Genomic DNA, 25,311 nt, shown 5'->3' on the forward strand with positions numbered 1-25,311 from the left:
TTTTAAAATGAAATATTTGAATCCATAATACACCATAAAATGTACTTATATTCTCTTATTATCTCCTTTAGCATAAAAAAAACTGTTTTTACTTGAAGCCCACAAGGTTCAAGACATAGCTGAAACCTTTTACTGACACTAACTATATTGTGTACACAAATGTGGATTTTAACCAGAGGATAATGACCTTAATTTACAGTCTAAATGAATTTCTGTACCCTTTTTTTTCCAGTTTCTCTCGTCAGTTCTCGTGAATCATATTGATCGGCTCGCTCAATGCATACTTCGGTAGTTCATACTTGGCACCTGCAATCATGAATTTACAGGCAAAAACGTAAAGTATAGGGGGGAGGGAGGAATTCATTGAAAGAATAGAAATAACTAGTTTGTTAGTGATTTGGCACCTCTTTCGTCGTAGCAAATTGTTAGATCGTCGTTCTGGACAATCACCCCAGCACTATTGATAATTGCTTGAGCGTGGGTTAGCTCAGATTCTGCTGCAACTCGAAGAGCATCCCATATCTCTGGTAACAAAACCGATATGAAGAATAGCACAGCACAAATTATATAATAAGGTTCCCATCACATAAACAATATCTCGTCAAAGAGTAAAGAGACAAAAGAATCTCCAATATTGAAACACTGCTCACTGCAGACATTCCTAGTTGGTACCTATAGGGATGTTGGTTCAATAAAAAGAGTATCTAGCAATAATTGGAGAGGATAAACGACCCAATTCAATGACAAGATATAAAAAGTTTACATGTAATGTACCCTTGTTAACCTAAACCTTTATAGGTTGGCAAACGGTGCTCGCAAGTGAATGGGAAGATTTTGAATTGAAGAAAGATGTATATATTCAATATGACATTTAATGGTAGTCCGACTCCTGGACCTTTTACTTTCGAGAGCAAAAGAGGGCAAGATTTCACATATAGGGTCAAGTTCTCACATCTCGCAAGCAACCGTAAATACAACATTTTGTTGCTCAAAGCAATAAGAATTAATGGTGATCTTAAAATTTTTGATGTTAACCATAGTAAGTAATCGAATTGTCTAAATAACCATTTTAATTGAACAGATTCTTAATCGCATTACATTTAGAAAATTACGTCCGATGCGGGCAGGTTGCTAACCTGATGGCAGCCCTAACTTAACTTCCAAATGAAGATTCTATCCTCACATAAATCATTACTCCGACTCTCATTTCCAGGCGGCATTTCCTAGTAAAACCTATAAATGTGTGACGGAAACTGAAGAAAACATTGCACAAACAACTGGCATAGACCATATTGCATCGAACAAATAATCACTACGATATTATCGATCTTTCTAAATAATTATACGAAGGGGAAAAAAATACCTCTCTGGCCACCGTAGTGAGGAGCTGTATCCCAAAATTCATCACGCATCTGCTTAAGTTGTGTCCTCGTAATCGGTTCGGAATGTTTCCAAGGTTTTGGTTTCCTGATTTTCTTCACATTTTCTGCAAAAAAACATATTTGAAATCACCAATAAACTCCTCAACTAATAAAAAAAAAAAAAAACACAATTTTAGCTTTCAATCTTACTATACAAACATGGATCAATCATCATAATATATCAGTCAAGTAAAAAACAAAAATCAAATTATCAAATGGATTTACCGTAAATCTTATGATGATTAAATCTAAACCCTACCTTTTAAATACCAAAAAAGAAATTATCAAAACCTGGTCAAAGTTAGTCAAATTCCATAACCAAATCCAAAAATTCAAAGTAATGCAATCAAAGAAGAAAAACAACCATTACAAAAAAAAAAAAAAAAAAGTCGAATTAAACCATCCAAAACAGAGAAAAATAAATTAATTCATTTTACCGTCACCCCTGGTTCGCTTGGATCCTGTACAACCCATCACGGCTAAAAAGGCAGCAATAAAAAAAAATGGGTTTTCTTTTAAGGAATCGAAAATATTATAAATTGATGCAAACAGCAGCAGCTGGCGTTGTTGTTGTTGCTGTTGGTGCGGCTGTAGTTTAGGACCTTTTTTTTTTTTTTGCCTTCGCAAAGCACCAAGCAGCGACCTTTAAAGCGACAGCTAATGAAAAAAAAAATGAAGAAGAAAAAGAGTTGCTCCCTCTTCACTCTTCTTCTTGTTTCTTTTCTTTTTCTTTTTTGCTTCTTCTTTTTTATTTTCAAAGAAACTTCCTTTTCAATAGTTGGGTTTATATACAGTGTTTGGATCAACAATTGTTTTTCCTTTTCAAAACTTCTTCTTTTTTATATTATATTTTCCTAACGAAGTTAAATCTTCTAATTTACTAGAACTTCGTTTCTTGATTCTCGTATAATTTGTTTTGGGTAAATTTGAGTAGCGTCCCTCAGTTGTTAACAAGTTTTGTTTTGATCATTCAATCATAAAAAAAATTAAATTGGTGATTTTATCAATTTTTTTGCTTAAATTCTGTTGTTAATCCCTGTACTTTTCAAAAGTTGTAGATTTAGTCTCTTTATTTTAATTTGATCAATTTTAATCCCTGCAATTTCCTAATTTTGAGATTTCGATCTTAACGCAAATGATAGTTGAAAATCCATTAATGTGGTTGTTAATGAGTAATATGTGAAAATAACAAGCTGACACGACATTACACAAATGATAATATATTTGCCACATTAGATTTTGGAAATAACAAAACTTAGTGAACTTAGTAGTTGTCATTTGGTAAAGACTGAAATTTTAAAATAGTCATTCAACTTCAAAAAGTTATAAAATAGACCCTAAACTATTTGAAAGTATTCATTTAATTCATTGAACTATTCGAAAGTTTTTGTTTAAGTTACTAAGCTATTAAGTGTTTTTTTTTAAGTTAAGCTAGCGAGCTTCAAGCAACGATCCGGCGATTAGTGTCGTAGATAAGTACCTATCGACGAGTAGATGAACATATCTTAAATCCAAGTAGGTCTAACAATCAGTGTTGGGTATTAAAGAATAAAGTTGTTTGGATTTTCATTCTCATATTCATGACTTTCAAAACTGTTTCATGATTTTTTTTATTTATTTAAAGTGAGCTATAGGAGAGAACGAGAACAAGATCTTTCGATTGATGTAGGTAGTGCGAACAAAGAAGCGCTTACAACAACAAATTTAATAGCCCAGAGATTTAAATGAAAACTTTCAAACAGTTCAACGATCATTTTATAACTTTTTAAAGTTAAATAACAAAAACGTAAAAAGTTAAAAAAGCAATTCAATCACTTTTCAATTGTTTTTCCATGATAGCTAAACCGTTCATTGAATATGGTAATTGCAATACGTAAATGGAATGTTTAATATAAATGTAGCCTATCATAATGTGTTAATTGTCCTTTGAGATTGCATCAAAATTTTAAAATACTTAAATTTAAATATTAAAAAAATTAGATTGAAAGTCAACCTATTAAGACTTTAATATGGTATTCAGTAGGTTAGTTTTGCATTTATTTAGTAATTTTATTTAAATAAGGAAATTGCCAAGAGTATTTTGAGGTAAAATATCTAAGTCAATGCACGACTAAGTCATAGAAAAGGATATCGATTTAAAATAGAGTTAATCGCATTATATATTCTTAAACTATGATTATTATTTTAAATTAATCCTTAAATTTTAAAACGTTCTAATTATATCTCTAAACTATCGATGTTAAATTTAACTTTTCATTTTAATTAAAGTCTTATTTGTATTTTATATGATTTATTTTACGGATAAATTTTTACATATCATAATTGTGCTATAATTTAATTGTGTTTAAAGAGCTTTCAAGCAAATAATGACAACCAAAATTAAAATAAATATCATTTTAAGAAGATAAACTTTGTCGAGTTATTTTACTTTCAATGTTCCAAATTTGATTTTTGCTGCAATTCCAAATAGGTGTTAGTGGCCGATGTTTAGTGGTTTAGGTATAGTTTTGTAGGTTTGTTGGTTGAGAAAGATTTCGTTCCTTTTTCAAATGTAAAAGGGAATGCTTAAATGGAAAGAATTAGGTTAAGATCATTTCCAAAAATAGATTAAGGGTGAGTTTAGATGGGCAGTGTATTTATCTGTTATTAGTGTAAAAATAACGGTAACGGTGAGATTAGATACTGTAGCCTCTAACAAAAAATAAACTAAACACATCACACCACACCACATCCAATTGTCACCCTAAATTTGATATTTAATAAATTGGTTTAGTTTTAAAGTTTAATTTGATATTTAAGATTTTTTAAATTTTAACTAAAACCAAATTGTATCAAATAGTCTGATGAATGTTTAACGCATGTCGCGAGAAAACAAAAAACACAAGTATTTAACTGAAATAAAGACAAAATTTCAAATACCAAATGAGTGTTAAAGTTAAATTCAAATACGACCTTTAAAATTCAGCTTTAAAATTTTATTTAGAGATGATTCTAAGATTAAAATATCATTAAAATGCAAAATAAATATATAATTAAATTAACATATAATTATAACATATAATTAAACTATCTTTTATTATTTTAATCATTTTTATGGAGTTTTCAAATAAACTAAAATAACATACAAATCCTTATATCACATTATCACCTAGAGAAAAATATATTTTTAATAAAAAAAATTAGGATTAAACTATATCTATATGATGTAGCCCATCAACCATAGACCAAAACAAGCACCAACAACCATAGACCAGGCCGAAACGAATGTACAAATTGAGGCAAGAGCTAAACCATCATGCATGTCTTTAGTCACCAAAAACACAAATCTAATGCATTGACACCGAATCTCCATCTTTTCTCATTGGACGGTGAATCAGGGTGGCAAACTATGTTGATCTAGGGATGCTCAAAACGACAACCAATGTCACCTACCATGCGGAATTTTATAAGTTTTCGAGTTTTTTTTATGGCAGTTATTAAGGGTGGATTTAATCCAGTTAATTCAATTAATTTATTTGGTTTTGATTTATATTGTATTAATTCTTAATTTAATTTAATATTTGTGATTACTCAAATTTATATTTATACTTTTTACACTTAAAATGAGAACCAACGTAAAACGAGAGAAATAAAAATAAGACATAATTTATAATTTTTATAATTTTGAAAGGAATATAAAGTAATTGAATCATTTTGAAGCTAAGGTCGCACTTTTGGTTTTGCTCGTATTAGCTAGAATATGGTATCTTGATTGGTACCAAAAATAATTTTAACAAATATTTTAGATTTTTATTATTTATTTTAGATTTATTGAATTATGGATTTTTACATGCATAATTTGAAATTATTTTATTGTTTAATTTAGAAAATATTTCATTTATTTATTTATATTGAGTTTGTTAATGATGTATTGTATTTGTGAAGTTTATTAAATAATAATTTTATATATTTGATGAATATTTCATATTTGAGACTTATTTAATCTCATTATTTGATATTTATAAATATTTTTATATGCGTTATCAAATATTTTCAGAAATAGTAATAATTCGAAATGATATGTCAAATGATTAATGCCAATACTAATAAAAAAAATAATACATTCATGAGTACGATACTGACTACCTTAATTCGAATTCAACCTGATTCATTTCACAAAAGAAAAAGGTGATGCAATGATTGAAGGGTGAAAAAAATGACATTATCAATTTGATAACTTATAGAGAAGGATTGTATAAAATTGTAATTTCACGTCATCTTTATCATTTTTTAATAAGAGAATGACAAATTAAATTTTTTTTATTAGTTTTGAACTTTTTCCTCATTACAAAATTTAAATCCAACTAAAAATATTAAAACTTAAAGAATAAAAATCTAAGGAATAAAGATAATGTAAAATTATAATTTTATACAATCATTTTTCTTCTTTCAGAAGAAGTTATTAATTGGCTGAGATTGATAACATCTTTAGTTGTTTTCCTTATTTTAATGGCTAATATAGTTACATGTATAAACACGCGTTCCACGCAAACAAAACCCGCCTTTTATCACCGTCCTCGTCGTGGCGAGACTGGGAAAGCGAAAGCAAATAAGTTTCAATTTCGTAACGCCACGTCATCTCCTTCTCTACACTCCACGAAAGCCATACACTCAAAAACAGCCAAGCGCCTTTTTTATTATTTCAAAACATCTTTTTCTCTGATTTTAGGTGATCAATCTCAGTTCCCTCGATCTCCAATTTCTTTTCCCTAAAATTCGTTGTGAAAATACAGAAATCGTAATTGCAAAGATGAATATATTCAGATTTGCCGGTGACGTGACTCATTTAATTAGCATCTTAGTGCTACTCCTCAAAATCTACGCTACCAAGTCCTGCTCAGGTAAATCTTTCCGCTACACCAATTTTCCGTTTGTTTTCCGAGAAATCGCTAAAATTTCACCTCGGTCAAGGGTTGAAGTATTTCCAGCGTTTCTTAATGTGTCAACGGGAAAATTTTGCTGTTTGGTTGCTTAGAAACTGTTGTTCTTTCTTTTTTTTTCCTCGCATTTCCAGTAAGCATAGCATTACTGTTTTTTTTTTTCTTTCTACTAGTTGAATTTGCTTTTTATTTTTATTTTAGGTATTTCGCTGAAGACACAGGAGCTGTATGCGCTGGTGTTTTTGGCTCGCTACTTGGATCTCTTCACGGATTTTGTATCTGTGTACAACACCGTCATGAAGGTGGTCTTCATCGTCAGCTCTGTTGCCATTGTTTGGTGTATGAGAGTGGACCGAGTCATGAGGCGTTCTTACGACAAGGACCTCGACACGTTTCGTCATCATTTTCTCATCTTGACAAGCTTCCTCTTGGCGCTTTTGGTCCATGAAAAGTTCACGTTTCAGGAGGTGGCGATTTTATCGAAGTTTTAATGCTTTTGAAAGTTTGATTATATGAATGTGGATATTGAGAATTTGGTTCTGTTTTTTCTACTATTATTCCGTAATGCTACCGTAGAGAGCTAGTTCCTGATCTAGGATTCTTGAATCTTGATAGATTCTGAAACTCCTGAAGTGCTAATTATACCTTCTGAAAACAAAGCAATGGCCTAAGTAGAATCATGAAAACAGCGTCTTCGCTCTTCCTCCTTTTCCTGCACGTGTTAAATTATTTATTCCTATTGCTCTGCCATCACCCGTTTTCTTTTCTCAATGAACTGTAAGTGTTTCTTTTGGGTGCTTTTGATTCACTTTTTTCACTTATGCAGTATACTGTTTACACTTTAAGCAGCATTTTGGTGCTTTTGTTTTGCTTTATCTCGTGGTTGCATAATCTTTTTTCTCCAAGTTTTCTTAATTGTTCTTCAGAAGCGGTATATTTGTTCCCTTTTGCAAATAAGTCCTCTCTTATTGTGCTTGTAAATGTTGATTTCTTTGTCTTTGTTTGTTTGTTTATCTCAAGTTGCTGGCCTGTAAGTTAATCTAAACCAATGAACTTTATAGGATTTCCCCTTTCTTGTGGGGTAGTTCAATCTATTATTTTATCTTTTCATGCAATGTCCCTGTTCTTCATGAATTCTTAACTGCGACATTGCAGATATTCTGGGCAGTTTCAATATACTTGGAGGCTCTTGCTATTCTTCCCCAATTAGTTTTGCTACAACGGAGTGGAAATGTGGATAATTTAACTGGGCAATATGTCCTGTTTTTAGGGTATGCCTAGTTTTCAATCGTTGACTATTAGTAGTAGACAACTTCAGTTTGTGACACAAAAGGTTTTCAAACTTGGCATCAATAATATAGAATATGTTCTTTGCATGAAAATTTTATAGTTTTATCCTGTTTCATTTTACTTTTGCCCTTTCCAATGCCTTCTGCATCAATTGCATTGATAATAAATTGACAGTGATTGCCTTCCATATTTGTTGCTAATCCAACCTTTTGGCTTAGCCATGGAATACCCAGATTGGAGGTGTAAAATAAACTGAAGTAGTTAGCATTGGGTTTTAGTTGCTAAACATATTTTAATTTGATTGGTATCCAAATATGGTTGGATGTGCTCTAGTTTGCCCTTGTTCAACCTCGATTGTGCTCTTGTAGAGACAATTTATATTACATTTAAGTGATGTATGTATGAAACAAAATTTGTATTTGCAGGGCTTATCGTGCATTCTACATTCTTAATTGGATTTATCGATATTTTACGGAGCAGCATTTTACTCGATGGATAGGTGAGAGCCTAAGAACAACGTTACCCGATGTGTTTATTTATCTCCGAATGTTGAAATTGATTCTTGACTTGTGAATATTTTTGTTGGTTTTTAGCATGTGTCTCTGGTATCGTCCAAACAGCCCTCTATGCAGATTTCTTCTACTATTATTTCATCAGGTAATTACTATCCTTTATATATATATATATATTGATTTTGAACTCTCTTACAACGTCTCTAGTATGTGTGAAATTGTATCTTTTGCTTGGCAGTTGGAAAAACAATGCTAAACTGCAGATACCAGCTTGAGCCAAGAGAAGTTCTTTTTCACTTCATAGAAATCGAAGTTATGGAGCAAAGGTAGTGTTGGAACAGCATCTGTCGCAATTGTTTTTTTGATTTTTGAAGAGGAAGAGGAAAAGGAGAATTCATTATATATATGTGTAGATATAGTTGTGAACAAAATTAGTAGGAGATAGTTGTTGTATTTTAGGAGGAGATAGTTGTTGTATTTCGTCAGCCTTGCCTATCCCCGTTATTAATTGTAATGAGTGAGTTTCGAGTTTGTAACGATACTATAATGATTGCAATGGGGGAAGGTGAAAAATGAATGGAGGCAAACCAGCAGCTTGTTTGGGACTTGGGAGGGGAGGTGTAGTGTTCCTTCTTCTTCATCTTCATGTGAGCACAAGTCAGTTAAAATTGATTTAATTGGTCCATCCATTCTGTTAAGTCGATTTTGGTTAATTCAGTTTTTGTGGTTAAACAGGTTAAGGTTTCAGTTAGAATGGTTTCTAAGATAGTTATAAGATATTGAAATTTATAATCGAGCCTATTCGTTAATTATTTAAAATATAAGTTGGTTAATTGACTTTAACTGATTGAACCACTAATTTTAAGTCAGATAGGTTGGTTAAAATTATGAAAGACGGTTAATTTACATATATTAAGAAGATGGTCATTTAAGTCTGCTATATATACTATAAATTGTTCTGTCATCCCTATGAATCAAGCTGGCTAGCTGAAATTATAATTGACGGGCAATAAATGAACGACGATATAATTCTAGCTGTTGATATAGGAATATGAGAGCCCAGAAGGTAGTTTAAAAGATAGGCCCATGTCCAATAACTAATCCTATTCTGGCAAATTCAATATCGTGGCAAAATTATTTTAGTCATGGTAAAGTTTTTAGAATATCGTGAAGCTTTTTAACTATAAATTTTTTAACTAGAATTAAATTTGTATTATCTAAAAATTAAATAAATAGAATACATAAATAAATAAGAGAGTAATTAAAGTTATTAGTTTCGAAAAATGAATGATTAAATCAAAAAATTAATAATTAAATAATTAAAATAGAACTAAAAGTTTGATGATTATTTTTACAGTTTACCCTAAATATAATAACTTTATTTTATTAATAAATAAATTGAATAGAATGGATTTAAAATAATTTAATTTATTTTGTGGGGATGAATTTTAAATTGAGAAACTAAATTTGAACTTCAAACACTATTTAAGTAGGTCCAGACAAGATTACACCTATTCTATACACTTTTTTTAATGGAAAGATACTTAGTAATATTTTATCATTTATTCCGATCATATCCTATCCTAATATCCTAGTAGTAATATACTATTATTTAAAAATAATTATATATTTTAATTTTGAAAAAGTTTGCATGGTACTCCATATAATAATACAAAGATTTTCAAAATTTCTCCAAGGTTGGCCCGCCATTTGAATACAAAAACATATACTAATTTACCTTTTTATTTTTAAATACCACTAATAAAAATTGTTTTTATAAATCAACAAATGGTTGAGTGTAATGGTACTTTTAGAGAGAAATTACATATTTGAAACTTTAAAACGATATTTTAAAAATTACATCTATGAATTTCAAACATAAATTATAAAATAAACGTGCAAAGTACAGAAAAATTATCACACACATTATTATCGAACAATTCATGCCACTCAAACTCATGATATGAATATAAAGATAGACACTATTCATCAATTAACCAAACATTGAAGTAAGAATAAATATATTATTTATATTTATCACATATCATAATTAAAATTATCACATATCACTATATAATTAATTATCAATATTATATCTATATAAATTAATATTAATAGGAGATGTTAAAATGTGTGATGAAATATAAGTTTAGCTGTAAATTAAATAAAAAATAAAAAAATAAAAGTTGACAGCCAACGCCAAGTCAAGGCTGAAAAGCTGGATAATGGCAGACAGTAATAGAGGCTGAAGGAAGGCACCTCTCCTCCTTACTCAAATCAAAGATAATGAATTGTCACTTTCAACATTTTGTACCGTGTACTATTTTATTTTATTTTTGTATTTTTAAAATTCAACTAAATCTTTTACATCTCAAATTCAATAATGTAAAATTTCTACCTTAAATTTTATAATTTATATATTTTAGTGCTTAAATTTAGTAATTGAATCTATATAGATTTTAAATCTAAAAATTATAAATGTGATATAATTTGAAATAAGAGAAATTATTTTATAAACTCTTCGTAGTATATTATTTATGGTCTTTTTTCAATTATGTAATGATATTTTTATAATTTTTTCGATACTATTGACACATAATTTTAGTTTTTTTTTACCTTGAACCTTAAACCCCGAACTTAGAATCTTGAATCCTGAACTCTAAACCTTAGCTATGAACTCCAAACTCAAACCCGAACCTTAAAGCTCGGGTTTAGAGCTCAGGATTTGAGGTTCATGGTTCAAGATAAAAAAATTACCAAAATTATGAGTTACTAACATAGAAAAAATTATTAAAATATTATTAAATAATTAAAAAGAATCATGAATGATGTAGTGAGAAGGATTCATAAAATAATTTCTCTTGAAATACTATAACATCAAATTTTAACAAATTTCAATATAAAGATTAAAATGAATTGGTAAACATTTGAAATTACTTAAAAAAACTTAGCATCATATTTAAATTTATATTATATTTTTAATAATAAAATGAATAAATTAATTCTTATTCGCTAAATAAAAAATAAACTGATTATTCTATTAAAAAATTATTATCTTTAATGTTAAAATTGACGTAAATTTTTAACAGTAAAAATAAATAAAATATTTAACAAAAAATTAATTTACTTATTAATCTAACATATAATATGATTATTTTATCTATTTTTAAATAAAAATGATTTTTTTTTTAACTCCTCAACTAACCTCGGCAACCTAACTTTTAAACTTGTTTTAAAAAAATAAAACAAAAATACAGGAGAAAGACAGTAATGTTGTCCCTTGCTCCCTCCCATGTTTTGATATTTTTAGGAGTAGTACTGCTTTGATATTTTTTTCCGTGAATCTGGTCACTTTTTCTATTAATAAAGAAATTATGAACATGTAAGCTTCCATAGCTATAAAGAAGACACACACAGAAGCAGCAGATTTGATGAACATAAAAAAAAAAAAAAAAAAAAGAAATAGCACATGGGTACCTCTGCAAATTGGCTATGTCTCAATGTCTGAATTCTGAATCATGTCTCCATTAATTACCTTTACTTAATAATGGATGCTTTCCACTTGCTTCAGATTTCTACTCCATTGCAATTTTACTCACTTCCATTTAATTTAACTGTCCTTTAGCATTATATGTGAAACCTGGTCTTGATCATTTATTGCATCTCTTCAAAAGTCAAATGGCTGTTTGGACTCTAATTTTGTTTGGAGGATTGGGTAGAATAATAATTGTTATGTTACTTGCTATTATCCATCCGTTATTCCGATATTTGATTGGGTCCTGATTCGTAGTTTGTAAGGTTCGCACGTAAGGTGTTTGTATCCTTTTATGAGATTACACGATGTGGATTCGTACCATTATGAAGACGAGCCCTCGTCTAGAAAACATGTGTTATTCTAGGATACGTATTGACATGCATGAAGATCTACCTACGACTTCTCATCCATAAACAATAACCGTATTATATAAATAGAGAATCTAACCCTTTTAAATGACACACCCTAAAAACCACTCAACAATAATAAAAGGTTAAAATACGTTGTCAATCCATGTATTTTTATTAAAAGATTGAGATTCTAGTCCCTATGTTTTGAAAGCTAAAATGTAATATTTTTAATTTAAAAATTTTAATCTAATCAATATCGCTTGTTGGTAATTTTGTTAAAATTTATCTTAATATGTTTATTTTTGTCTATCATGTTCTATGTTACATTATGATAGCCTAATTAATATGCAAAATTAATAAATTTCAATGGAAAATATTTACGAGGATTTAATTTTAAAATTCTAAGTACGGGCAAAATCTTAAATTTTGTCAAAGTACAATAACTAACCTCATATTTTAACCATTATAAAAATTTAAGAGTTTCTTTTTTTTTTTTTGCCTTAAAAAAATAATTTTTAGAGGTTAAACTATTTTTATTTACTAACCAAAGATTTAAAAAGTTAGAATGGAATGTTTTATTTGTCTGGAGAGGCTAAAATTTAGCGAATTGCTATTACGAGAAGAGCAAGAATAAGAGATAGAATTCTTATTCCGTTAGATCACTTATTCAAAATCACTGTAGTGCAAAGAATTGAGACGGAATTAAATGCTCTTTACATTGAACCGAATGAGATGTAAGTGTCTGAGTTTTACCATTACCAACCATCCAATAGAAAATACTCTACCACGAGTCAAGTTGCAAATGAAGATCACAAGCATGAAGAATAGTGGTCCATATTTGTTGTGAAAAAGATAATTATACCATTTCTCACTTAAAAGTAGATTTTTGTATCAAAACTGATATTTAAAGTTTCGACTTTTATTTCATTTTACACTTAACATGACATGTTCTTATTGAATGTTGTATACTTTTCTGGATAAAATGAGATAAAATTGATGATTTAATTACTATTTTTGACAAGAAAAAACTTTAGGTACCCAAATGAAAAAATCAATATAATTTAATAGTCAATTTTGTAATTAAACCTAGAAAAACAACTTAAGGTTATTTTTAACAAGCTTTTCATATAATGTGATACATATATTTTATATAAAAAATATTGAGATTAATTTAGAATGATTTAAAAATAAAATAAAACAGTGACGTAATTCCTAGAAATGGTGAACGTGTAGTGCAGTCAACCATGTCTGCCCAATGTCTCTTAACTTCTAGACTCCATGTCTCCTTTTGATTTTTCTTACAACTTGGTCCTACATGCACTGACCTTCTAAATTTGAAACAAATTTAAACATTTAGGGATAAAATCAAAGTTTTATTACTCAATTTGAAAGAGAAACAAGGTTTAATTAGGTAAATTCTAAATAAAAACTTTTTCTTCAACTTAAAATTACGATTAAGTGCTCATTTAAATATGAACGATACGTTTATTTACGAATACAAATAGTATAATATGAGATTAAATAATCTAACAACACAATACCATACAAAGGGCCTAAGAGTAACATAATTTATGTTAATGCAATTCCCCCATGGCTCTTTTGCCTGCTGGTGTGCATATTTTTTCTTCTTTATTTCCCGCTTTTAAAATCCTATTTTTCTCATGTTTTTTTTCAACCCACCACCGTCTCTGGCTTCAATCTGCTAGTCAAATTTGTTCTGTTTGTTCCTTTTCAAACATATAATCTTTTTTCTTTTTTTTTTATGCTCACAGTGACATTAGTTCACTGCAAACAATGAAACCCAGATCGGCTCTCAACAATGGCACCCATAATAAGAACAAACTAGCAAGAACATTCCAAAGGGTCATCAACTTAAAAACCGCTTCGAAAATCGCTTCAACCAATGGGGTCGGAATCGGAACTTATTCCCATGGCGACGACGGCGACGACGTTAAGCGAAAAGATGGTTTAAAAGCTCTAATAGCCATGGTTTTCGCTAGTGTTACTTCCATCAAAGCTGCTTACGCCGAGCTGCAAATGGCTCAACATCCTTACGACGGTGAAGCTATCCAAGTTGCCGACCAAGCTGTCGTAGAACAACTCAAGGTTCTGTCAGAGTTGAAACACAAGTTCTTAAAACAAGACCTTGATTTTTCACCTCAAGTTACTTTAATGCTTGCTGAGATCCAAGAACAACAAAGCATGATGCGAACTTACGATATCACAATCAAGAATCTAGAATCTGATATCGAAGAAAAAGATTCAGCCATTGATTTACACCATAAACAGCTAGAACATTGCATTGCTTTCAACAAATCCATGGAGAAGAAGCTAAACGAGACCGGGCCATTGTTTATGTTTGATAATATCCAGTTCACAACGTTGAATCCAAGTCACTTCATTCAAGTTTTACACTGTGCTTTGAAATCTGTCCGTAGTTTCGTGAGGTTGATGATGAAGGAAATGGAGTTAGCAAAATGGGATATTGCTGCAGCTACTAAAGCCATTGAACCTTCAGCCATGCTTGCTAAACAAAGCCATGCCTGCTTTCTGTTTGAATCTTTTGTGTGTAAAACAATGTTACAGGGCTTCGATTCTCATGATTTTAGTTGCTTAAAAAGTCTCCACCGTGAGCAGTATTTCAATGCATTCAAAACCCTGAAATCTGCTAACCCGAAATCGTTTTTAGTTCAAAACCCGAAATCTGGTTTTGCTAAGTTCATCAGAGACAAGTACCTTAAACTTGTTCATCCCAAAATGGAATGTTCATTTTTTGGGAACTTGAACCAACGTAAAATGGTTATCTCCGGTGGGTTTTCCGATACGGCGTTTTTCATGGCTTTTACAGAGATGGGTCGGCGATTTTGGCTCTTACATTGCTTGGGGTTGTCGATGAGTGACCAAGTTTCAGTCTTTCAGGTAATGAAAGGTTACAGATTCTCCGAGGTTTACATGGAAAACATTAGCGAAGAATCACTTTTCGTCGATGAAATCGTCGACGGTGCCGATGTTGATTTTAGAGTCAGTTTCACGGTGGTTCCCGGGTTCAAGATCGGTAAAACTGTGATACAAAGCCAAGTTTACTTGTCTCCGGTGATTAATCCGAATAGTACTTCATTATTAGATGGAAACACGTTGAGATGATGTTATTCACGCTCGAACTGGTACACGCGCCCCTCTGGTAAGGGGAGCTAAGTGCTATTTTCAAGTGGGGTTTAACTTTAGTTTTCCACTTGAGAAGTGCAGTTATCTCCCATGTTATCGGGACGACAAAGCGGACCGTGGGGTGGCGCGTGAGATTTGATCCACACCCATGTGCGACCCAAGGAGAAAATGGAGGAGCAGCTAGGTTTTGGCGTTACAGGGAAACAAGGGAAGTGGGTTTTTTTTTTTTTTTCTTTCAAGCTAAAAATTAGTCTTATTTTTATATTTATATATATAAAAAAAAAACTCTTACTGTTAATATAGTTTATATTATTGTAGTAGTGGTAGTGGGATGCGACTCTTGTAATGTTAACTTGTCCCCCCAAAAATATCAAATTAAACTACTGCAATTTGCATTTATATAAATATTTTTAAAGCTTAAATATTGCCTTTGCTCAACTGCATCAATTAATTTTCCAACCAATGATATTGTGCCACGTCATTTAAATGTGTATTTCCATTAATTTTTATTTTAAAAAGAAAAATTGAATAAAAACAAAAATATGTTTTCTGTTTTTGTTTTCTGGGTTTACCCTCGTTTTTTCTATAACAATGATCTTAACTGCTACAATGGTGGTGAAGTTCAAGAGAAGAACTTTTTGCCACTCCCTTCGAATTTTTTTCTCATCAAATAGGGAGAGATACCAAAAATTCTCAAATGGGGTTTCAGATTCTAACCTCTTTGATGGAACAAATCAATCGAAGTTTGAGGTTTGAACCATTTGAAACCAGGGGAGCCAATGGAATTGTTGTTGCCGGTGGTGCTGCATGTGATGGAAAATTTGGGTTTTTGGGTGTTGAAAAAAAGGGACTTTCTTTGAATTTAAGTGGTGAAAATAAAAGTAGTAAAACCCCTGGTAGTGGTAGTAGTAGTGGTGGTGTCAAAAATGGACACACTAAGCTTTGTAGCAGAGGTCATATACAATGCTTCAACACATTTTTTACAATAAAAAGTTCTCCATCAAAGGTTTCTTTAGGTTTCATTCGACAGATTTAGGGAAGAAGAAGGAAATTCTTTTTTTCTTTTTGGGCGGGGGGCGGCAATGGAGCCTGATGCGTGGGAAGGGAATTGACGAATTTGGGCCAATAGGATGAAATTGAATTTTTTTACTTTTTAAATAAATGAACTAAATCTCAAATTCTAACTAAGTACAGGGACTAATAACATATTTTAACATTTTTGGTAAATTACAACTAAGATCACTAAACTATTAGTAAATTTAAGTTTTAATCACTCAACTTCAAAAAGTTATAAAATGTCACTAAACTATTAGAAAATTTTTATTCAAGTCATCATGTTTATAAATTCGCTGTTGTATGACTTTCTTTATTTGCACCGTTTGCATCAATCGAAAGCTCTCTTTCCTCTTTTATAATTCAATTTTTTTCATAAAATAACTTTAAATACCACAAATCTGCGAAATGAAATTTAAACTTTTTTCTCTGATTTTCAACATTGACCATTAAATCAACTTGGATCTAAAGTATGTTCTTCAACTCGTCGACAACTACCGATTCGTTGTACCAATTGTTGAATCATTGCTTAGCCAAACTTTTTTAAAAAAAAATCTCAACAATCTAATGACTTAAATAAAAACTAGTGGATAATTCAATGACTTCAATAAAAATTTTTGAATAATTTAATAACTACTTTGTAATTTTTTAAAATCAAGTGACTAAGACATAAATTTACTCATAGTTTAGTGACATCAGTGACATCAGTGTAATTTACTTTAACCTTTCATGATTGAAGAAATAAAACATTTGGATAAGGAACTAATTTGATAAAAAAAAAAAAAGTGATGGGGCTAATGGCATATATTAACCTTTTATAATTGAAGTAAAAGATTTGTTTAAGAGCAACAAACCGACCCAGTACATGCAAGAGTTCCTTGAAAACCTTTTTTTGGTAAATACATAATTTTACCAAGTTCATAGTTGTTTCAGTCATTGCAAAAACCCTCTCCGCATCAAACAATCAGTTTCCACATGAATCTAAGCATAGAAAGAAAAAACAGTCACAAATATTTGTATAGAATTTTTACAGATTCAACAAAGCACAGAAGGAATGGATCCCAACAGATAAAAAACACTCCAAAAAAGAAATTATAAAATGACATTTGAATATGTTCATTTCAACAGGATGATTTTTCAACCCAGCTGAGAAACCTTTTCATGTTACCACCACCAGCAGAAGTGAAACTGTCATCATTTTGTGATATTAATTGATATACTTCTCTGACTGTACTGCATTTCAATACACACAATCTATGTTAAACCCTTGTCAATGACTGCACGAACCTTAGTAACATATAGCATTCGATCCCATGTTTGTCCCCATGAATCCCTCCCCTTTTCAAAGTTCATGTAAAAAAATGTTCTCCTCAACCCTTCATGAATGTCCTTTTCAATAGTGAACTTCGAGACCGAGCAGAAACCGAAATCTATACCCTTCACCATAGGTCAGGCATATGGCATTCTTTTCTCCCAAGTGGACAAATACAATAACAGGCTCGATGAAATTCGATATTAAGTGATGGCGGGTGTTTCAAAGGGAGCCTTCTGATTCAGTATCTGTGAAGGATTCGGGGTCTGAAGCTTCTGCAAGAGCTTCGAGCATGTTTAAGACCTCTGCAGGGTCGTCTAAATAATACCTGGCTTTGCTAGGTTTTTGGCCGACAGTGCAGGCAAAAACAGATGTACTTGAGGATAGAATACCACTAGAAATTGCATTGCTGATGATCTCGAACATTTCCTCATCAGATCTGTCATCACCAATGCAGAGAACGAAATCGGCTTGCTTTCCCTTCTCAGACATGGTTGTGAAGATCTTTTCGGCAACCATACCTTTACTTACTCCCTAAAAGCAACAGTGAAAAGTTTATTAAAAAACTATGAAATTGTATACAAGTTTCAGTACATTAACTAAATAAAAACGATTAAAACAAAAGCCAATATGTTGTATTCATAAAGCTAGAAAATCAAGGTAAAAATACCTGCGGTTTCACTTCAACGATAAACTGGCCACTCTTCACAGCCACAGGTTCATTTGCTAATACACTCTCGAGATGGTCTAACATCTCCTTCGCTTGGCTAGATCCAAAACCCGGGTCTGCATCTCGATGGTGCCAGACCAAAGCACTCTCCTTGGTTTCAATAGAGGAGCCATCAGTGGACTCCGTGTACAATTTCATAACAGGCTCTGCTATTTGTTTCCACCCAAACTCACTATTCTGCCCACAAAGTTCCCACTCATCATTAGCAGACCACCTGAAAATATCAACAATTTCAAAGTAAGTCTACTTATTGAAGAATCACTACAGAGAAATGAAAGGGTAAAAACCGAAACAAAGAAAAGAAATAACTTACCTCATGAAAAAACCGTGTTCAGCTGCAATTCCCAGTTTTTTACATGGGGAAAACCACTTGCCTAAACTTTCTCTTCCTCTTCCACTTACAACAAAGACGGCATTCTTCGTATCACCGGAGAGTGCGTTTATGATCGAAATAACCTCCGCACTTGGTGTCTTGTTATGTGATGTTTGAGGCATAACTGTTCCATCGTAGTCCAATAGTATGGCCCTGTTTTTGGACCTTAGATACACAGATACAATGTGATCGATAGACAACTTCCTGAAGTTAGGATCAAGAGCTACCACTCGGAAGCCAAAGCTCAAACCAATTCCCCAACATCGTCTTCTGAAATGATCTTTACATGTCCTTTCCAAATCTTGGAAGAAGCTTCGAGACCAGAATGCCACATCATGTGAGCTAACGTACCTATAATGCTTCTCGTGGCGCAACTGCTTCTCAGCATCAGACATAGAGATTGCCTCATTCATTGCCTCTGCAGTTGATTCGGTATTCCAAGGATTTACACGAATTGCACCACTTAATGAAGGCGAACAACCAATGAACTCCGACACAACTAGCATGCTCTTCTTTGGTCCACTTGATTCTGAGGAAGACTCTGATTCAGACACTCCCTGCCGGCCCACAATGTACTCGTAAGGAGTAAGATTCATTCCATCCCTCACAGCTGTGACTACAACGCACTCGGCTATAGTGTAATACGCAAACCTTTCACAAAGGGATACCGGCCTGTCAATTAAGACAATCGGTTCATAACCAGTATGACCAAAAGTCTCATTAATTCTCTTGCAACTTGCCTGTATTTCAGCCTGTATGTCCTCAAGATCTTTCCCTCTTCCCCTACTAGGGTTCGCGATCTGTACCAGAACAGCTCTTCCCTGCCACTTTGGGTGCTGTTTCAGCATCTGCTCCATTGCCAACAGCTTCAAATCGATACCCTTAAAGACATCCATGTCATCAACTCCAAGCAATACAGTCTTTCCTTCAAACTGTTGTTTAAGCTCTGCTACTCTCCATTCTTTATCCGCAAGATTCAATACAGACTTAATCTGCCCCATGTGAATCCCGACAGGCATGATCTTTATCCCAATCGTCCTCCCATAGTACTCCACTCCGATATAACCCCTCTTTGACTGATACTCTAACCCTAACATTCGACTACAACAAGACAGGAAATGACGTGCATAATCATAAGTATGAAAACCAATGAGATCGGAATTCAATAGTGCCTTCATGATCTCTTCCCTAACAGGTAAGGTCCTATATATCTCGGACGAAGGGAATGGACTGTGTAGAAAAAACCCCATTCTCAATCTATTGAACCTTCTTCTCAAGAAAGTTGGCAGCACCATCAAATGATAATCATGTATCCAAACATAATCGTCTTCTGGGTTTATAACCTCGATAACCCTTTGAGAGAAAATCTTATTCGCAGCAACATATGCCTCCCATAAAGACCTATCGAACCTTCCTCCATGACTAGCTGAGAACGGAAGCATATAATGGAAAAGCGGCCACAAATGCTGCTTGCAGAACCCATGATAGAACTTTGTCAAAATGTCGGACGGAAGAAATGCTGGTACACACTTAAATTTATCCAACAAAAGCTGCGAAACATCATCCTGTTCTACCGGATCAACATCGACCTTCAAAGAACCAACATACAGAACCTCCATTTCTTCAGGCAAACCATCTTTTAACTGTAATAACAATGAATCGTCATCCCAACTAAAACTCCACCCTTTGTTATCTGGTCTACGCTTAGCTTTAACCGGGAGTTGATTAGCTACAATAATAATTCTATCCTGAATAGCCGATGACGGTGCATCGGAGGTCACACTATTAGCTTGATCATCATCAAGCTCCGAAATAACCCCGGGAACGGTCATAACTCGTGGCAACCGCTTCTTTTCTCGAGGTTGACCCATTGCCGGGAAATTACCAGACGCTAGATCTAAAAGATTGGTATACGATCTTGACATCATCTTTAACCTCTTTTATTTTGCTTATTAACCTCAACAAGAATCAATCACAAAAACCCTAAAACTATAGTTGTTTTTGTTTCTCTTCCAAAAGTACTTTTTTAATTTGGCATCACCTGCATTGGGTTTCAACAAAGATATCATCTTTACATGAAAAAAAAAAAAAGTAACAAGAATCACATAAAACAAAATAAACCCATGAATAAATAAGATCCATAAATAGAAAAAAAAATAAAGCATACCCCAAATCAAATATCATAACAGAATTCAATCAAAAGGAAACTTTTTTTCAACTAGATGAATTCAAAATAATGGGAGTAAATTTAAACAAAAAAAAAAAGAAACTTTGAAACTAAACTTACCCTTCAAAGCACAAAGTTTTGTGTGATTAATGGGAACCCTTTGGATCCAAATATGAATTTTCTTTTCTTTTTTGTGAAGGGAAAAAAATTAGGGTTGTTTTGGGATTGTTTTGGTCCTTTTTATTTCAAAGAGCCACATTTACAACAATTCCCCTCTTTTTTATTTTTTCGTCTTTGGAATGAAAAATAAAATAAAATTCATATTTTGAAAAAAGAATATAAAAAAGCAAGAGGATAAGGTCGGCCAGTTGGATAACCCAGTGATGCCAGCTGGCGCTGTTGTGTTTTTCACATCACGCGCTCTTTCTCTCTTTCCCGAGGCGGTTGATTACGTGGCTAACTGAAATTTCGCCACGTGTATTATTTAGTGCAATCCGATGGCCCCACGCGTCATCTTCATTAAAAAGTGGAGAAGAATGAATCACATGTTCTTCGTATTGCCCTAAAACTCTGTTCTAACCACTATTTTTTTTACACGTAGTGAACGAACAGAGCTTTATCTTACGTGTCACTGAACCATTTGACAGGAACTTGAACTATCTGTGGTCCTTCACCGTATTTGAACATAACCTTGTTTTTGCACTTACCCTGTTCACGACATCTCCACGTAATACGGACAAATGTGTTTTGCGGAATACGTGATGACATGGAATTGAATGACGTCACCAGTGAAGTCATAATCATTAGGTGGCAAGAGATGATTGGAGAAGCTATTTCTCGATTTAACGCTGCGTTTGGCTTTATGTTTTTTTGATTAAGACCTTGTGGTAAGGTGAGGTGGGCGGAAACAAGCTTTTTTGTTCCTTTTATTTTGGACATAAAATGTCTTTTTCACCCTTGTGATTATTGTCCCGTAGTGTGGCCGTAGGGTTTTTTACAAATCTAATATAAAAAAAATTATTATATACGAAAATAGGTTGTCAGATAGATTATTTACGAAATAGGTTATTTTTTTTAGTCGCCTACCTAACAACAGTATGACATATTATTTTATTAATAATTTTTTAAATATTTTATTATTATTATTTTATTATTATATATTTTTTTAAAAATCGTGTCAAAAAGCAGGTTCGCTCGTGACCGGGGCGCCACATGTGGCGCTTCTGCAGGGCGCCACACCTGCAGCATCAATACCATCATGTCCTTCCCACAGTCACTTGTCATGTCTGGGAGCTTAAAATTTTATTAAAATAAATTTTGAAACCCATATAAGGTCCCCCACAATGTTTCCTGCGTTAGAAGCAGGAGCAAAGAAGAGCAAAGGTAGAAAAAAAAAGAAGAAGAAGAAGGAAGAAGAAGAAAGAAGAAGAAATAAAAAAAGGTTAGTTAAATTTTATAATTATTTTAAAATTAAATTATTTGTAATTTAGAATTATTTGATAAATTTTGTGTTAGTAATTAATTTAAAATTAATTTATTAGTAATTTAAGATTATATTTTAAATTATTTTGTTTAGTTTAATAATGAGAAATTTATTTTGTTAAATATGTTGTTATAAATAATTTGTAACCATAAAGAAAATAATTTAGAATTTTTAGAAGTTTAGAGACTAAAAATCGAAAGTAAAAGAGATTGAGAAAAAATAGAAAAGACGGACGGAATTGAATGGTTTTTGTAAATGATAAGATATTATAAAATTAATTTTAAAATGTATTAGTGTATTGTGATTTTTTAATAATGTATTTTAGTGATTTTTCTGTATTATGATTTTTTAGAAATATATTTTTTAAGAAAATAATTTTATAGTTGTTTTGTATTAGTAATTAATAATTATAAGTTGTTAGTGTTTATAGTTTAGTGTTTTATGATTTTTAATGTAATTTTTATATAATGTAAATTTAATTTATTGAATTATTTATTTGATAATTTTTATTGATTGATTAAAATTTTGATTAAATTTGTTGTTATATAATTTTATAGGTTACGTGAAAGAAACTATTTAGGAATGTTTCAATTTCAATTATTTTTAATTCATATGTTTTTAATCTTTAGATAATTTATATTTATTTTTATTGTATATAAATGATGGGGAATTATAAAATTAATTTTTAAAATGGTTGTGCAATAAAATTATTTTTTATTAGTGTATTAGTGTAGTGTGATTTTTAATGTAATTTTTATATAATGTAAATTTAATTTATTGAATTATTTATTTGATAATTTTATTGATTGATTAAAATTTTGATTAAATTTGTTGTTATATAATTTTATAGGTTACGTGAAAGAAACTACTTAGGAATGTTTCAATTTCAATTATTTTTAATTCATATGTTTTTAATCTTTAGATAATTTATATTTATTTATTATTGTATATAAATGATGGGGAATTATAAAATTAATTTTTAAAATGGTTGTGCAATAAAATTATTTTTTATTAGTGTATTAGTGTAGTGTGATTTTTAATGTAATTTTTATATAATGTAAATTTAATTTATTTAATTATTTATTTGATAATTTTTATTGATTGATTAAAATTTTGATTAAATTTGTTGTTATATAATTTTATAGGTTACGTGAAAGAAACTACTTAGGAATGTTTCAATTTCAATTATTTTTAATTCATATGTTTTTAATCTTTAGATAATTTATATTTATTTTTATTGTATATAAATGATGGGGAATTATAAAATTAATTTTTAAAATGGTTGTGCAATAAAATTATTTTTTATTAGTGTATTAGTGTAATGTGATTTTTAATGTAATTTTTATATAATGTAAATTTAATTTATTTAATTATTTATTTGATAATTTTATTGATTGATTAAAATTTTGATTAAATTTGTTATTATATAATTTTATAGGTTGTGTGAAAGAAACTATTCGGTATGTTTCAATTTCAATTATTTTTAATTCATATGTTTTTAATCTTTAGATAATTTATATTTATTTTTTATTGTATATAAATGATGGGGAATTATAAAATTAATTTTCAAAATGGTTGTGCAATAAAATTATTTTTTAGTAGTGTATTAGTGTATTGTGATATTCGGATAAGGTATTTTAAAAAATGATTAGGTTATATAAATTTATTGAATTATTTATTTGATAATTTTTATTGATTGATTAAAATTTTGATTAAATTTGTTGTTATATAATTTTAATTGCGATTTGTGGCAAATGGATTCATTGATTGATAATACTAATCACATATCAAGTAACATTAATGAGATGGTAATGAAATTTTATTTGATATTCACATTACATTATTTGTTGAATGAAATTCTATTGTATTAACTATTTCGTTAATATAATAATGTCAGGTCGAGTACCGCGCATTGAAGGCCCGTATTCATAGTGTAGGGTTTCAACCGGATGAACGCCTAATACCGTTCTTAGAGTTAGCCGGGTTCGGATCAGCAGCATTGATCCGGACTTTTAGTCTGATATGACTTGATTTACGCCTTAGTCGGCGATGGCGTCCGGAGACCCACACATTTCATTTGCCGTGTGGGGAGTGCACCATCACTCTAGAGGATGTTGCACTACAGCTGGGGCTCCCCATCGATGGGAATGCGGTCACGGGCGTAAGTTTGATTTCGGTGGCTCGCCTTTGCTATGACTTACTTGGGCGCCGCCAAGTGAGGGAAAATTTCAAACCTTGAGGTTTTCATGGCTAAAGGCCAATTTTGAATATTTGCCTATCGCCACCGAATTAGAGGTTATGCGAGCGTAGAGCTTATATTATGCACCTTATAGGAGGTGTACTCATGTCGGATACACACGGCAGTGAAGTCCACCTGATGTACTTACCGCTGCTATCAAATCTGCATAACACACGTTTATACGGTTGGGGGTCCGCAGTGTTAGCTGTTTTGTACCGCGAACTTTGTCGGACGACAGATGCCTCTGCGGTTGACATAGGTGGATGCCTTATACTGTTGCAGTCGTGGGCGCTTTATCGGATGCCATTCTTGGCATCCATTAGTCACCAATCATATGTATTTCCACTCGTTAACAGGTGATGAATCTTTAAGCGTTCTGACAATTAATTGTCTCTTTTCGGATTATATTATTCTAACAATTTATTTTCATAGATGGAGCACGAATCCGGGTATTGGGAGGTCATACACGGTTCCGATATACCGTCTGATGATCGAGAATCATTCTGGAGAGGGAGTAAGTTTTTCTAATATTATTTTTATTTTATTATTTTATCTCACTTAACCCGCGCTAATATAAAAATGTTATGAACTGTGCAGTTCATTTGGATGCCATATTCTGTTCCTGAAGTTACAGCTGTTATTCCATCGTATGCCCACGTCCACTCACACCTATGGTGCATTAGCGCACCCCTTATCCAGTTTCAAACGGTGGAGTGGTACCATGGCGATCGAGTACTCCGACAGTTCGGTTGTATACAATAT

General features: G+C 31.6%; 3 protein-coding genes and 1 pseudogene across 3 annotated transcripts; 2 read left to right on the plus strand and 2 right to left on the minus strand.

Moving 5' to 3' along the window:
- LOC108488396 (uncharacterized) lies at nt 1-2,282 on the minus strand. The gene is made up of 4 exons (XM_017792678.2): nt 1,859-2,282; nt 1,364-1,486; nt 405-524; nt 1-306 (listed from the first exon to the last, which is right to left on the minus strand). Exons 1-4 carry the CDS (start codon nt 1,893-1,895, stop codon nt 242-244), a joined length of 345 nt encoding a protein of 114 aa, XP_017648167.1. The 5' UTR covers nt 1,896-2,282; the 3' UTR covers nt 1-241.
- A 3,652-nt stretch (nt 2,283-5,934) lies between these two features.
- On the plus strand, nt 5,935-8,840 carry LOC108488415 (ER lumen protein-retaining receptor A-like). The gene is made up of 6 exons (XM_017792695.2): nt 5,935-6,301; nt 6,542-6,807; nt 7,496-7,611; nt 8,056-8,129; nt 8,224-8,287; nt 8,381-8,840. The coding sequence occupies exons 1-6, from the start codon at nt 6,211-6,213 to the stop codon at nt 8,415-8,417; spliced, it is 648 nt and encodes a 215-aa protein (XP_017648184.1). The 5' UTR covers nt 5,935-6,210; the 3' UTR covers nt 8,418-8,840.
- A 4,592-nt stretch (nt 8,841-13,432) lies between these two features.
- On the plus strand, nt 13,433-16,304 carry LOC108488577 (protein GRAVITROPIC IN THE LIGHT 1-like; annotated as a pseudogene).
- Nucleotides 16,305-17,213: 909 nt separating this feature from the next.
- On the minus strand, nt 17,214-21,157 carry LOC108489276 (probable alpha,alpha-trehalose-phosphate synthase [UDP-forming] 7). Its single transcript, XM_017793692.2, has 4 exons — nt 20,948-21,157; nt 18,601-20,701; nt 18,228-18,501; nt 17,214-18,091 (listed from the first exon to the last, which is right to left on the minus strand). Exons 2-4 carry the CDS (start codon nt 20,586-20,588, stop codon nt 17,780-17,782), a joined length of 2,574 nt encoding a protein of 857 aa, XP_017649181.1. The 5' UTR covers nt 20,589-20,701; nt 20,948-21,157; the 3' UTR covers nt 17,214-17,779.
- Nucleotides 21,158-25,311: the final 4,154 nt, after the last annotated feature.

This window comes from Gossypium arboreum, chromosome 10 (genome assembly GCF_025698485.1).
Source record: "Gossypium arboreum isolate Shixiya-1 chromosome 10, ASM2569848v2, whole genome shotgun sequence".
In the NCBI taxonomy this organism is placed as follows: Eukaryota; Viridiplantae; Streptophyta; class Magnoliopsida; order Malvales; family Malvaceae; genus Gossypium; species Gossypium arboreum.

Excerpts from the sequence above, each read along its gene's own strand:
- LOC108489276 (XM_017793692.2), bottom strand. The coding sequence starts at position 20,588 with ATGATGTCAAGATCGTATACCAATCTTTTAGATCTAGCGTCTGGTAAT. Across the intron at positions 18,502-18,600 it reads GAACACGGTTTTTTCATGAG|GTGGTCTGCTAATGATGAGT; the intron begins GTAAGTTATTTC and ends TGATATTTTCAG. Across the intron at positions 18,092-18,227 it reads TCGTTGAAGTGAAACCGCAG|GGAGTAAGTAAAGGTATGGT; the intron begins GTATTTTTACCT and ends TGTTGCTTTTAG.
- LOC108488415 (XM_017792695.2), top strand. The coding sequence starts at position 6,211 with ATGAATATATTCAGATTTGCCGGTGACGTGACTCATTTAATTAGCATC. Across the intron at positions 6,808-7,495 it reads AAAAGTTCACGTTTCAGGAG|ATATTCTGGGCAGTTTCAAT; the intron begins GTGGCGATTTTA and ends GCGACATTGCAG. Across the intron at positions 7,612-8,055 it reads CAATATGTCCTGTTTTTAGG|GGCTTATCGTGCATTCTACA; the intron begins GTATGCCTAGTT and ends TTGTATTTGCAG.
- LOC108488396 (XM_017792678.2), bottom strand. The coding sequence starts at position 1,895 with ATGGGTTGTACAGGATCCAAGCGAACCAGGGGTGACG. Across the intron at positions 525-1,363 it reads TCACTACGGTGGCCAGAGAG|AGATATGGGATGCTCTTCGA; the intron begins GTATTTTTTTCC and ends TTTTGTTACCAG. Across the intron at positions 307-404 it reads AATTTGCTACGACGAAAGAG|GTGCCAAGTATGAACTACCG; the intron begins GTGCCAAATCAC and ends TCATGATTGCAG.